We start from the raw sequence: 14,709 nt of genomic DNA, 5'->3' as shown, positions 1-14,709 counted from the left end.
TTTACATATTTTTAAAATGTCCAGACTGCCCTTTGCTCAAATGGATCCTAGGCAGTGCTAGATTTAGGGTTGTGCAAGCAGTTCCCCTGCACAGGACACCGAGCCAAGGGGATGCAATAATAATAAATTAATTAATTAATTAATTACTGTGAAAATAAGAAATGGGGGAGGGGGCACACACCAAATGTTGCTCAGGGCACAATATTACCAACAAAGTACAACAATAAAAATACATTATAATTCTAATGCAACAGAATATCCCTCAAACATTGATAACATTGGGAGACAATAAAAATACAAAACAGAACAGAGATACAAAGGCAGAACAGAGGCCATAACAACAATTTACAATGCCCGAGTGAATAACTTTTTTAACCTAGTGTTCTGAAAAAATTGTAATGCCAGCACTGGTTAAGACTCCCTAGGAGGGTATTCCAGAGTCAGGGTGTCATCAGAACTAAATAGATCACAACATGAGCAATTGTTGAAACTCAACGAGAGACAGCCTCATTTTATTACTGAATGCTCTCATGGTTGCCCTTTTATCAGAACCAATACAGGGTGAAAGTCAAAAGCAAAATAAAATATTTTACTACAAAACTACAGTATAAAAACAAATTCATACTGAAAAAGAGTCATCTTAATACCTTATTATTGGGATTAGGTGTCTTAGTTACCTTTACTTCATCTGCCCGTCTGAATCTCTTGAGTTGCCTAAGTCGCATATATTCTGATTTTACACGCTTCCTCCAGCAAATTGGTCCTTTCTCAGATTTCTTTCCGGTCTGACCCATGATTATCCCTGCAAGGAATAGAACCTAGATATAAGATCAAACACAGTCAGGCCTACTAAGTGGCTGGTATCTATTCTATGGCCAAGGGCCTCTTTATGCATGCAAAGGAGTCTATATATGAAATGGGCTATAGCCCGTCTGTAGCACTCATTTCCAAAATTAGAGTGCTACTTTTTCACTGGAAAATTCAAATGACAGTATACTCCAGAGTCCTATCCTTAACCCTGCCTTAGTAGTAAGTAAGTCTAGGAACTCCATCCTAATAGTATGGGTTCCAGAAGCCACAGAAGTATCAAGATATAATCCTTGACATTTAGGTTGAGGGTCAGTGTGAGGCAGCTGCTTTCTGCTCTGTTCCTTAGACTCACCACTGCAAATCTTACAAATGTGGGTTGCGTGTTGATAAGAGATTGCAGTTTCTGGTCATGACAAATAACGCCAGCAATTCATTAGTCACAAATGCAGAGTGCTCACAAGGAGTGGGGGAAAGGCACCTGCTATTAGCAGAGATATAATGAACATTAATCCTCACTCTTAAACATGAGATGAGCTCAGTGCTAAGGCTACTAGATAACTTAATCTGGGCCTCCCAATTATAAATCATTTTAAAGTTTTGTATATATATTTTTTTACTGTTGAAGAAATGTTGATAGCTGCCATGGAAGCTTGTGTTAGAAAGAAAGGTACAACAGAAATTTACAAGGTTGCAGAGCTGAGTAAGCCTGTGTGCTTTTAAAGTTTGAATTACAGGAAATTTAAAATATTAGGATATATCAATTAAACAGACAAGGGCCTTTAGTATTTAGTATTTGCTTTAAAAAAAATCATGCGCTCTGCCAGAGAAAAAAAGAATCTGAAGCCAGCTAAAAACTTAAGAGCTCAGCAGAAGCCCCAAATACAGGCCCATGACATTCACAGCAATGCTGCCATTGCCAGCCAATCCAAACACACCACCTAATAGGAACACTTGCCTCACTGAAAACACATGTGGCCAACCATCAGCACACGCAGAAATCATGCACATGGCTCTGCCAGCAGCGCAAGCACTCAATGATCCCCACATCAGATCAAGGAAACCTGTCACTTCACAGGGGTCAATGCAAAAACAAGCCTTTACTGCAAACAAATGCTTCATGCAAATGTGGACTATTGCCTGGCTCCACAGCCTGCTCAGCACCAGGCATGGCACCACCACCTTCCCCTACCACAGAACCCCCCCCCCATTGCAACGAGGAGAGAGCCCCACCACAATGTCTCTGTGCAACTCTACCACAGTCACCACTGGCCACTCAGGTTGTGCCTCACAGCTGCATTGGAGGCATCTGTGGTTACCCAGAGCAGTGTCAGCATGAGAACCAGCATTGGTGTGTGCTATGGGAGGGCGGCCAGGGAAGGCAGCCAGGCAGCCAGAGGGAGCCCAGCCACTAGGTTCGCAAAGGCTGCTGGGCCAATGGGAAGAGTGCCTGCAAGGGGAACAGAGGAAGGGGCATTACTAATCCAGGCCCAGGGAACCATCCCTGTGCCCAACAAAGCCGGGGTGCCCACAGGGGCTACCCCTGGAACACAGGAAGACACGCACGAAACCCTCTTTCACTGTTGGGGCTCTAAAGAAAAAGAGGAAGGCGATGGATGGGCAAGCCAGGTCACATATTTTAACCAATTGGATTCCATATTCTTTTTTTTTTAATAGTCAGTGCTGCTGTGGGCGACAACCACCTGGGTGTTTTTCTCTCCAGTAAATTTTTATATCTTTGCCACACCTCATACAGTGCTTTCCTTATTACATGGGTCAGAAAACCTTTGTGGACTTTTACTTTGTTATACCACAGGTATGAGTGCCACCCATATAAATTGCTGAATCCTTCTAAGTCTAGTAAATCCGTGTCCCTCAATGTTATCCAGTCCCTTAGCCATACCAGGCAGCACAACCCGAAATAGGTTTTTAGACCAGGTAGGGTGAAACCACCTCTTTCCTTCTTATCTTTCAGCAGTTTGTGTTTTATTCTCGGTGGTTTCCCCTGCCAAATGAATGTTGATATTATTTTCCTCCATTCCTCAAATTGTCCCGTCCCCTTGACTGTAGGTAACATTTGTAAAAAGAAGAACATCCTCGGTAAGACGTTCATCTTGACGGTAGCTATTCTTCCCCATAATGATAAATTCAGATTATTCCAAGTCTCTAGGTCTTTCTTAATGTCTTTCCAAATTACTATATAGTTGTCAAATAAATTTATATTTTTAGAGGTCAGCCATATTCCTAAATATTTGACTTTTTTGGCAGCCATGATGCCAAATTTTTCTTGTAGATCCTCGGTCTCTTTTTTACTCAAATTTTTCACCAGCTTTTTAGTCTTTTCTTTATTCAATTAAAAACCTGCCAATCTCCCGAATTCATCCATTTCCTTCATCATCTCCTCCATACTATTTTGTGGTTCTTCCAGCATTAATACAAGGTCATCCGCAAAGGCTTTTTGTTTATACTCTTTAGTTCCAATTCTTATCCCTTTTATGGCCTTGTTTTCCCTCATGCTTTCCATTAGGACCTCCAACGCTGTTATAAACAGTAAAGGTGATAAGGGGCACCCCGTCTGGTGCCCTTTGTTATTTCTAGGTCTTCCGTTACTGCATTATTTACGATCAGCTTTGCCCTCTGTTCTGAATATATTGCATTGATGCCCTTTAAGAAGCTTTCTCCTAAACCCATTATATCCTCACATTTTTTCATATATTTCCAGGATATGTTGTCGAAGGCTTTCTCGGCGTCGACAAATATCAACGCTGCCTTCTTATCTATTCTGATCTCTAAGTATTCAATTATATCAACCACCGTTCTTACATTATTCCTCATCTGCCAACCTGGCAAGAATCCCGATTGATCCTTATGGGTTGTTTCATTTAGGACCGTTTTCAGTCTATTTGCCTTAATGTCCACAAAGAGTTTATAGTTGATATTTAAGAGAGAGATTGGGTGGTAATTTTTTACGTTCAGCAGATCCGTGTTTTCTTTTGGTATTAGGGTTATGTAGGCATCTTTCCATGATTTTGGTATTTGTCCTTTTACCAAAATATCATTCATCACCTTTACTAACACTGGTGTTACCTGATCTACTAGTTCTTTATAATATTTTGCTGGTAGGCCTTCTGGTCCTGGGGCCTTCCCTAATTTTGTTCTTTTTATCGCCTCTTGTAATTCTATTGGGGTTATTGGAACATTTATCTGATTACTCTGTTCTTTTGAGACTATTTTTGGTTTATGATTTCTTAGATATTTCTCCATTTCATTCTCATCCTCCTTTCCTTTTTGAAACGGTTCTTTGTAAAATTTCTGGAATACTTTTCTAATTTCTTTTGGGTTTTCAGTTACAGTCTCTTCTTTTCTTATTTTGTTTATAGTATTTTGTTTTTGTTGCTTCTTTAATTGCCAAGGTAGCAATTTGCCACTTTTGTTAGCATATTTAAAATTTCTTTGTTTTATCCATTTTAATTTCCATTCCACCTCCTGATTTATTAACATAGAAAATTGAGTTTGTAACATCCTAATATTTTGTTTTATCTGTAAATCTCCTGGTTTGGAGATCAACAATTTCTCATTCTCCATAAGGTGTTTCATTATTTCTTCCTTCTTCTTCTCTCTTTCCTTCCTTTTAATGCTGTTCTGCTGGATCAAAAAACCCCTCATTACAGCTTTTCCAGCATCCCAGACTACGTTTGTGTGTGTTCCTTTGTTCACATTCAGCTCAAAATATTCCAATTGTCTCCTTTGCTCTTTCCACTTTGTCATTAAAAAGTCATTTATTCATTTTCCACCTATAAGGGGCTTGTTCCTTCTGTAATTCCAAATAAATTGGGTTATGGTCAGAGAGTGTTCTCGGGGGTAGATCTATTTTGTTTATTCTTGAAATTAATTCTTTAGATACCCAGATATAATCTATTCTCCCCGAACTTTGATTGGGCTCGGAGAAGAACGTGAATTGTTTAGCAGTCGGGTTTTTATACCTCCAGCTATCCACTAAACCTAAGTTCTCCACCAACGTAAAAAAAGTTTTTGGTAGCTTACCTTCGGTGGTGTCTTTCCTTCTAGTAGTCCTGTCCATCTCTGGTCTTACTACTCCATTTAAGTCCCCCATATATTCCAATAAGTTTTTCTCCAACTTTTTATAAAATTCCGTCCTCCTCTGGTTTGGAGCATACACTCCTACTATCAGTAATCCCCCCCCCATCCCATCATTTGGACTATTATTACCCTTCCCTCCTCATCTTTATAAATCAGGTTTGGTTCATATTTCTCTTTTATATATACCACTACCCCTCTTTTTTTTCTTTTCATCTAAAGTTGCAAAATCTATGCCCAATTTTTTATTTATTAATAGCCTTTTGTGTTTCCTTGAAATATGCATTTCTTGTAAACATATTATGTCTAAATTTTCTTTAGTCAGTACATACTCAAATTTGTTCCTTTTACTTTTACTGTTTAAACCATTCACATTCCAAGACTTGATTTTCAATGCCATATTTTTATTCAATTATTATATCTATCTTCTTATATTTTTATGACTGGGTGTCATTATACATTTCTATATTTATTTCCTCTTCTCCTCCTTCTTCTGCACTCTCCTCGTCCTCTTCTCATTTTTTCTTCTCTTCCCCTCCTACCACACCTTCTTCCTTTCTCCTTCCCATCCCCAGTATTTGCTCATACTTTCTCCTAAATGTATCAATTTCATGCTGATTTTTAATTGTAAATCTTTTTTCTTTGAAATAGGAGACCCCATCTGGTATTTCCCACCTAAAGCTGATTCCATCTCTCATCAAACCCCCTGTAATTTCTCGGAATTTATTTCTCTTGCACAACATTCTTGTCGGGACCTCTTTAAATATGATTATTTCTCTCCCTTCAATAACTAATTTCTGCATAAAACTTTGTCTCAAGATTGCATTTCTCATATCCATGGAATTAAATATCACTAGGCAATCTCCCGGGAGTTTCTTTGCTTTTGCCGATTTTACCTTAATTCTAAAGGCATTCATAATTGCAACTTCTATTTCTTCTATTTTCAGACCCATCCAATTCACTATTTCTACAGTCAATTTCTCTCTAATATTTTCATTTGGCTCTTCTGGGAGCCCCCGGAATTTTAAATTCAGTTGTTTTTGCCTCAGTTCCATTAAGGCTATACTATCTAGAATGTATTCCTTTTCCTTTTTCAATTTATCTATCTCCTCTTTCGTACAATCTGTCTCCTTCTTTGTTTCCTTTACTTCTCTTTGGACCCTTCTAGTAGTTTCTATTGCTTTAGATTTAACTGTTATTTCCTTTATTTGCTGAGACAATTCCCCCACTACTTTTTCAAATTTTTGGTCTATTGAGCTTTGCTTGATTACCTTCCTAATCTCATTTAGGAGTCCCTCCCATTCTTTACCTTCTTCCTGTCTAGATGCCCTTCTTTCTCCTGGGGTTGCTGCTGTTTTTGCTCCCTTCATTTTATTTTCTGTTATTTTATATTCTCCACTAGGGGTCGCAATTTCTCTAATTTTTCAGATAACAGTTGCAATTATGTCTATGTCCACTAGATGGCACTCAATTTCGGTTTCTTCCCTCTATATTCCTTTGCCCTCCCCACGAGTTACCCTCAATTACTTTGTAATACATTTGTATCACCAGACCTTAGTCTTCATACACTGCTTGTTACAAACATTGCAAATGCCTTTAATTCCAGGACAGTTTCCCCAATCCAACCCCGCTGTACCCTGGAGAGATTAAGTTCCGTTTATAGTCTTCCCCCCCCCCCAAAGTCCCCGCTGCTTGTATACTCAGTTTTTATCCAGTGACGTCTCCTCTGCAAGCTTTAACGTGTTTTATATCTTGATGACTTTGCTTGTTTCTTGCAGTTGGAGAGTACAATTAAGAGGTGTAAATAAAAGTTAAGTTCTTTAGTGTTTCTGCTCTGTGATCAGTTCTGCCTCCCACAATCAGACCTCCTAAGGACCAGGAAACAGAGAAATAAACCGGGAAAAGTCCTTCGCTTTAAATCGTCCTCTTCGTTTTCTAAATGTCCCTTTAGCACGTCTTCTTTGGCTGTCTCCCCCCAAAAAGTTTATAATTCTGTCAATCATTTCTTTTCCATTTTATATCCGTGGGCCGTCCATGCATTAAAGTCTTTATTATATATGGCTTCAGTATCCTAGGAGAGTACGAAATACCGGTATGTAGTCTTTTCTTTTCTCAAAAAGCGCAGTAAGTTTCATAAATAACTTTTTTCAGTCTCTCAATCTCCTTTTACCACAGTAAAAGGGATATTCAGCCTCCTTCCTTGCCCCCCAAGACCCAAATAAGTCTTTGGAGTTTTAGTAAAGTTCTTACTCACACTTCGTAGGAACGTCTTAGTCAGCTTTTTCCTGCAACCTCCCACTGATTTTCAACACCAATGTGAGGAAGGAATCCCTTTTTGCGCCCCACTGTTTTTCCAGTTGGGTCAAGTAAATTCCTCAGGTATATAGAAAATCTATCATAATTCCAGCTTTCTCCTTTTCGGAAGTGGGCTGCTTTTCATCTGGAGCCTGAGACTGTGTGATACAGGTTCGGCGATGCACCCCCCTCGCATTTGCTGCTCGATCCCCCCTCGTGCTCCTAAGCCAGGAACCCAAGAAGGAGAGCTGCCAAGGGCGCCGCTTGGTACCCCGAACTTCAGGGTAACTCCCCCTGAAGCAACCAGGTCTGCCTGGTCTTGGCAAGACCCCCTAAATCCAATGTATCACTCGGAATCCCCTTGAGAGGTTTTTCTGCGCTCCTCGTGATGGCCGCAGCTCCACCGGAAGTCCGTCAGTAAAGATAAAAGAAAGATGAGACAGTGGCCAAGGCAGAAGATGCAAATGATCTATGTGACGACTGCAATAGCAATGAGAAGGTTGGTGCCTTTTTAGTGACATACCAATTTTAGCAATAAAACCTCATCAGAATAAAAGTTTTCAGTTTTAGATGTAGACTACAAAAGGTACCAGAATTAATTTGATTTTTTTCTAATGTAAATAGTTGGTATGATAGGTGTTTGAAAGTTCTGCATATACTATGTTTATACTTTTCAACAGGATCTGAAAGGCAACTGCTTTTTCTTGAAAATATGCATGTTCAAAACAAACAGGGAAGGAGATGAACTGTCATGATATTCCTTTAGGTCTCACTTCTTTATCTTGCCCATGCTTTGAGCAAATAAACAGTTACTGTGCTAATATGAATTTTGATTTTTTTCCCCCCTTATGGGAAAACAGGACTACCTTTAACGTTTGTAAATTTATTTCTGTACAGATACAGAAAGGTATGTGTAACAATTTTTAAAGTTAAATCCTATACAGTAAGCAAACAATGGAATGCTGGAAGATATATATGGCCTGAGATGCAATAATAAATATAACTGGATATCACATTATCATTGTATTTTACATGTACCCCATCTATCTCCAAAGAGCTCAGAGTCTTTGCCTTCTTTTCAAAACTAAATTCATTACAACTAAGCAAGAATAACACGGTAAGAGCCAGTGTGGCATAATGGTTAGTGTGTTGGACTAGGACATGGGAGACTAGGGTTCAAATCCCCACTCAGCCCTGCAGCTCACTGGGCGACATTGGCCAGTCATCATCTAGTCTAACCTACTTCACAAAGTTGTTGTGAGGATGAAATGTGGACCACATTGAGCTCGTTGGAAGAAAACAGCGGTATATAAATGTAATAAATAAATAAAAAGTTGATAGTGCACGAGCCTTTCCTTCAGATTCTTAAAATAAGTGATCTGATGGTAGTAGCTGATACCCCTCATTTATTTATTTTAAACGTAATAGGCTTTTATAAGAATATTAAGATAATACTTTACCTACAATTGAGAACTGGGATAGCTCAGTCAGGAGAGCGTGAGATTCTTAATCTCAGGGTTGTGGGTTCAAGCCCCATGTGGGCAAAAGATTCCTGCATTGCAGGGGGTTGGACTAGATGACCCTAGTAGTCCCTTCCAATTTGTGCAATTCCATGATTCTATGAAGGTGAGTAGCTGAAAACATACAGTATGACTGCAGGCAGCTGCTACCTTTTTGGAAAGGGATGATAAAAGTGAAAGCTTTTCATAGTATGGGGAATATAGCTTCTTTCCTAATTAGATTCCAAATTGAAATAGGCCACACACATTAATGACTATGTAATTAGTAGATCTGCTTCTTCATGTTCTGTCAGGCTTCAGGGACTCAGCTTCCTCCCCCAACCTATGCCCTGGGTTGTAATAACGAAGACATTATAATTGCATCTGAAATAAGCAAGTTTTGGTAGCTATTTTAATAAATATATGGAATTGGCATACAGTGGTAGAAGCAGCTAGTATAGGGGCTTGCACCACTGATGCACGCTGAGCTGCTCAATTTATTTGAACAGATTGAGGAATGTCCAAAACAGACACAAAGATAAAATGAAATGCTATTTCATTAAAATTACAATTATAGGTCTTTTTGGAAATGACAACCAGCAGTGTAGGTTAACTGAAGAACTCAAATCAAGATCCCTAGGTACCTTATTTTATTACCCTATGCTAAGTTCCTATTCATTTCCTGGCTCAATTTCACTTGCTGGCCTTCCAGTCATGAGATGTGCAAGATTTCAACCCAATAAATATGCAAAGAAACACAATGCCCTCTTCTTAAACTCTTGGCCCTGGTGATTATCCTTTCAATAACAGTACTTGGGAGTACTGTTTCTTTGCATACTTATTGGGCTGAAATCTGCACATCTCATGACTGCAAGAACAACTATTGTCTAACATGCCATGCTGTCTTAATTTCGATAACCATTCTGGTTCACCTTAAATATTCAGCCATTTGTTTTGCTTTTCTTAAGAATAAAAAACCCTGCCTAATGGCCACCACATGTATGCTATGTTGAGTCAACCAACAAACGGGACCACCAGAGGCTGTATGTGGCTCGCAATGCAACACCATGCAGTCCAGACTATTGATTAACAGCAGCAAAATCTAAATGCCAGACTTAACAACTAGTAACAGGGGCCAAGCCAACAACTTCTCTCCCTTCCCTTTTAAGCTCTATTTTGCTCCTATTAGGCACAAGTTAGATCCTGATAATGGAACTCAATTGTTTTGAAATACTACACAGGTATGCTCCAAGAGAAACACTTAAAAAACACACACACCATTTTATCAGGCTTTATAGAGAAAAATACAAAACTTAATATCAAATATCATTTCCCATTTTTTGTACAAACTATGATTTTGATCCAAATACAATAAAAACATTGGGGTGGGGAAAAGAAAGGAATAGAGTAAGAGAGATATTTTTAAAAAGAAATAGAAGAGAGGTTAAAAGAGAAAGAAAAGGAAATTTAGAAGACAAGGGACTTCTTTTTTTTAAAGGAACTCTTAAAAGGCTCATTTTAAACAAGGTTTGTCAGATTTTAAAATATGACTAACAGTTTTTAAAACTACTTTTTAAAACTACCTACACACATACTCTTGGAATAAGCAGGATCATATATTTTTACAAAAACTGTGTGATAAACTAATAGCTTCCGGCTCTTGTTCTCTGCACACCCCACTGGCCATTAAGTCTGTATTCCTTCCTCTCCCCCAATTCCATACAGAAACACTTTATCCAAAAGCAACCAAGTCATACTTTGAACTCTGCCATTTTGTCACATCAGCTAGCTAAATTATCACTCTGCTTCAAGAGGGCCAGGTACTGCTACCTGGATTCTGACCCAAATCTTGACGTTACCACCAAGAAGAATGGGAAAATATGGAAGAGAAAACAGGACGCAATTTCTGGGTGCTATGGATCTCGCTCCCCTTGCATACCAAAATGCAATGTACACTTGTTTTCAGTTTATTACAATAATAGCTTGCTGATTATTTAGAAAAAGGAAGCTCTGTTATTACACCATCAAGTTTAAAAAGATTTAGTGGATTATGAACACAGATGTTAGTCAAGAACACAATAGGAATTATGGGGCTAGCATCAAAAGATGCCACCACGCCCCGCAATACTCAGCAATTGTCAAAAACTTCCCCTAAATGAGAAACTGTGACGTGAAATGAATGCAGTTGCTTTCGAATGTATTCACAGAATTTGTGACTGCCAAATCCAAATGCAGTCTATCAGCCACAGATGGCAGCCTACAAGGGTCTTGATAAACCTTCTGTTTTGGCCACACGTTTGTGGCTGCCAAATTGGGGGATGGGCATCAAAAAACTGGCAGACCACAAAATATGTTCAACATGGTAGGTAACTAAATAGGCACACCTGCTTTACAGTACAGTGGTCAGAAAAAAGACTGCAACTGTTGGGGTAGAGAAAGCAGGATAGTGGATTTGCATAAGTATTTTCAGGTCAACAATGATCACACAGTTTAGCATGCAAACACTTCAAACAGGGGTAAGGAATATTTTGGCCCTGGTGATCCAGATCCTTATCTCCCCTCACCCCACTGGTCAACTTGGATAGGCAGGGCCCCACCTGTCAAAGTTGGGTGGCAAGGGCAGAGGGAGATAGGAACCAAATAGAGCTGAACTTTGCATGCAGCAGCTGATGGGGTGGAAAGGGGTTTCAATCCTGCTTTTTGCAAGCTTCAGGTCCATGAGAGGGGAACCTGTGGAGAACTCTTGCATGCATAGGGTGCTCAATTTTGTTTCTGCACCAATCCACCGCACAAGCAGCTGATCAAGCAAGTGTCTCTACCTGCTCTTTTTATAAAATACTACTTTTTGGATTTAAGATTATTTTACACGGGGGCTATGTTCCAGGGATAGCACACAAAGCCAAAATTGCATATTGTCAAAAAATGTACTCTACCTGCACCTCTGAATGCTCTCCCAAGATGCATACAGTATGCATACATATTTGGCCAAGCTGAATTTGCACAAGTGAAACGTGTGTATGTTGGCAGTATATACTGGGAATATATCAGATGATAGAAAGTCACAGCCAATTAGTCATACCCTATAAACGTGCATAGGAGGGACACGGATGGTGCTGTGGGTTAAACCACATAGCCTAGGGCTTGCCGATCAAAAGGTTGGCAGTTCAAATCCCAGCAACGGGGTGAGCTCCCATGGCTCAGTCCCAGCTCCTGCCAACCTAGCAACTCAAAAGCATGTCAAAGTGCAATTAGATAAATAGTACTGCTCTGGCGGGAAGGTAAACAGCGTTTCCGTGTGCTGCTCTGGTTCGCCAGAAGCGGCTTATTCATGCTGGCCACATGACACAGAAGCTGTACGCCGGCTCCCTTGGCCAATAGAGTGAGATGAGTGCCACAACCCCAGTTGGTCACAACTGGACCTAATGGTCAGGGGTCCCTTTACCTTTATAAACGTGCATAAAACTAAACATCCTCCTTGTGACTTTTCCACAATGAGTAACAGTGGCACTAGGACACAGTTAAGTTGGCTTCTCTCAATATTAGTGTTGCTGCCTAAGAAAAGTAATGTCTATCTTCACAATGTGGTACCTTTAAAAACCACAAAGAAAGACAGTTGGACGTGCTATTTCCTTTTAAGTATCCTGCTCATTTTGTTCATTTCATTAGCCTACCCATTTTAAAAGCATCAAATTGTTATACCTATTAAACATACTGGGGGGAGAAAAAAATATTTTTATATTGTGCAAGAATAAACTTTGTGGGAACATATTAAATTGGGCTAGAAAGTGATACCAGTTTAATAAAGCTTGCAATGTTTGTTAACTGGTTGACCAACCAAAAAATTTCTGATCCATTATTCCTGATCAACTTGGCAGCACATTTTTTTAAAGAAACTGATAATACAACCATACACCTGTCAACTCTTAAGTAAGGCCTACTCCTTAGCAAGTAATGCAGAGCTTTCCAAACTATTCATGTTGGTGACACACTTTTAGGACATGCATCATTTCTTGACACAGTAATTCAATTTTACCAGCAAACCAGAGGTTAACTAACACCTTTCTAGCCTGGGGGGGGGGGCATTTGCGCAACACACCTACACACTGCAGCCTAGTGTGTTATGACACACAGTTTGGAAAGCTCTGAAGTAATGTATGCCTAGGACTCCAGTCTGATTTCTATTTCATATAAAACTTACAAAAACCGCTGATGACAGCTAGCTTTTTAGAATAGGAATTCTTCCTTACCTTACATACACAGCAATAAATTTTTGCTTTATTTATTAAATTTCTGTATCACCCTTCACCTGAGGATCACAGGTTGGTTTACAATATAAAAACAAGAATACTAACATCGTAATAAACAAAACCAATCACTCCCCACTCTACACACGGTTATTTATTAATTAAAATACTTCTTCTGAGATGGTACCTATTGTGACATATACAGGCATTGTCTAAAAGCAAATGTTTTCTTTTCCTTTCCATGTTGCTCATTTATTTGCAGACAAAAAATCCATCCATTGTTTGTTTGGTCAGGTGACACCTTCAAACACAGTTGCAGCCATCAGATGGTACTCCATGAATGTCAGGACTTCCACTGATGAAAATTCTAGTGAAAGCCCAGAATGGGCTACACGCCATTTTCAGGCTTCACACCAGCCACAAAAAAATTAAGAACTATCACTGCCATCAGCAGGACTGAATCTACTTAAATCCATCCTTTGAGTTAACAAAATTGTATATTAATCCAGGCATCCCCAAACTGCGGCCCGCCAGATGTTTTGGCCTATAACTCCCATGATCCCAAGCTAACAGGACCAGTGGTCAGGGAAGATGGGAATTGTAGTCCAAAACATCTGGAGGGCCGAAGTTTGGGGATGCCTGTATTAATCTTTTCTACCAATACCAGTCACACAAAAGACTTGCAGCACAATCCTATGCATGTCTATTTTGAAGTACACGTGTATAGGAATTCTGCTTTGATAGGCAAGGCTTTTCAATTTTGGAAATAGTAGCGGCGGCAACAACTTCTTCAAAATTCTTCCACTGGCATCACCCATCATGCTTCTGGTAAAGTGGGAAAGCACCTTCGATTCAAAAGGTTGAAGCGTCCTGGGGTGCTCTGACGCGGGGGCACTACTGAAGTGACTCAGAGGCGGGATTTACACTTACTGGATTCCCCCCGAGAAAAGGCAAATCCAGATTAGACCGATTAGCATTCTGACACTGAAAAAGAGCACGTCTGAGGAGCAGCCATCGCACAACGAATGCATGGAAGCCCCCCTTGCTCCGTGCGCCCGCAAGGTGCGAAGAGGTCCCCCACCCTCCAACCCACCCACCCACCGACCCGGAATGAAGCAGGCAAGGGACGTCTCCCGCCCGGAGCCGGGCTTCCCACTCGGCAGCTTCCTCCGGCGCGCAGAGGCTCCGCGGGCAGAGGCGGCGCCCATTCAAACAAAGGACAGTTCGGCGCCGAAGCCCAGCGCCTCCCCTCCCGCCGTCGCCGTCGCCGCGTCCGGGGCTGGGCAGTGCCTGGCGCCCCGGAGGAAGCGCCCCTGTCTGCCCCACACCGGGAGGGAAGGAGGCTCCGGACCCCCCCCCCCCAATGCCCTAGGCTGGCCAGGCGCCCGCCCGCCTCCCTACCTGCTGCTCCGAGGAGAAGAGGCGGCGCCCCGAGACTCCCTCGCTCCTGCCCCCCCCCGCCCCATGGCAGTTACAGGGGGAGGGGCGCTCTCTCCCGGAGGGCAGGCCCCGCCCCTCAGGGCCCCCTGCCCCCCCAAGCGACGCCTGTGCCCCCCCTCGAGCCCCCTCAGGCGGCCGCCCGTCGCTCACCCTCGCGCCCTCTGCCGCCGCCGCCGGTCTCGGTCTCTCCCCTCCGGCGCGCTCTCCGCCCGCGTCTCCCGCGCGCCCTTTTCCCTCCTCCTCCTCCTCCCGCCCAGGACAAGAGCGCGAGCGGCAAACTCGGCGGTGGCGGCGGCGGCGGCGGCCCAATGGGCAGCGCGCTCCTT

At 41.4% G+C, this 14,709-nt stretch overlaps 1 protein-coding gene across 13 annotated transcripts in view; it reads right to left on the bottom strand.

Annotated features, from left to right (window-relative positions):
• The window catches only part of EZH2 (enhancer of zeste 2 polycomb repressive complex 2 subunit), a 60,782-nt gene extending 46,139 nt beyond the window's left edge, over nucleotides 1–14,643 (bottom strand). For 4 of the 13 annotated variants that reach the window (XM_088654123.1, XM_035101378.3, XM_088654125.1 and 1 more), the window contains exons 1-2: nucleotides 14,534–14,643; nucleotides 648–802 (exon numbers count right to left, since the gene is read on the bottom strand). In XM_088654123.1, coding sequence (XP_088510249.1) covers nucleotides 648–794 — 147 coding nt within the window. In that variant the 5' untranslated portion in view covers nucleotides 795–802; nucleotides 14,534–14,643. Of the gene's footprint in view, nucleotides 1–647; nucleotides 803–14,344 lie in introns of all 13 variants that reach the window. The other 9 variants (XM_088654126.1, XM_060280542.2, XM_088654128.1 and 6 more) reach the window with 4 other exon arrangements.
• Between the last annotated feature and the right edge of the window lie 66 nt (nucleotides 14,644–14,709).

Source organism: Zootoca vivipara, chromosome 11 (genome assembly GCF_965207765.1).
Source record: "Zootoca vivipara chromosome 11, rZooViv2.hap1.1, whole genome shotgun sequence".
Lineage (NCBI taxonomy): Eukaryota > Metazoa > Chordata > Lepidosauria > Squamata > Lacertidae > Zootoca > Zootoca vivipara.
Note: the sequence above shows the minus strand (reverse complement) of the source record. Positions and strands in the feature narration are given on the sequence as shown.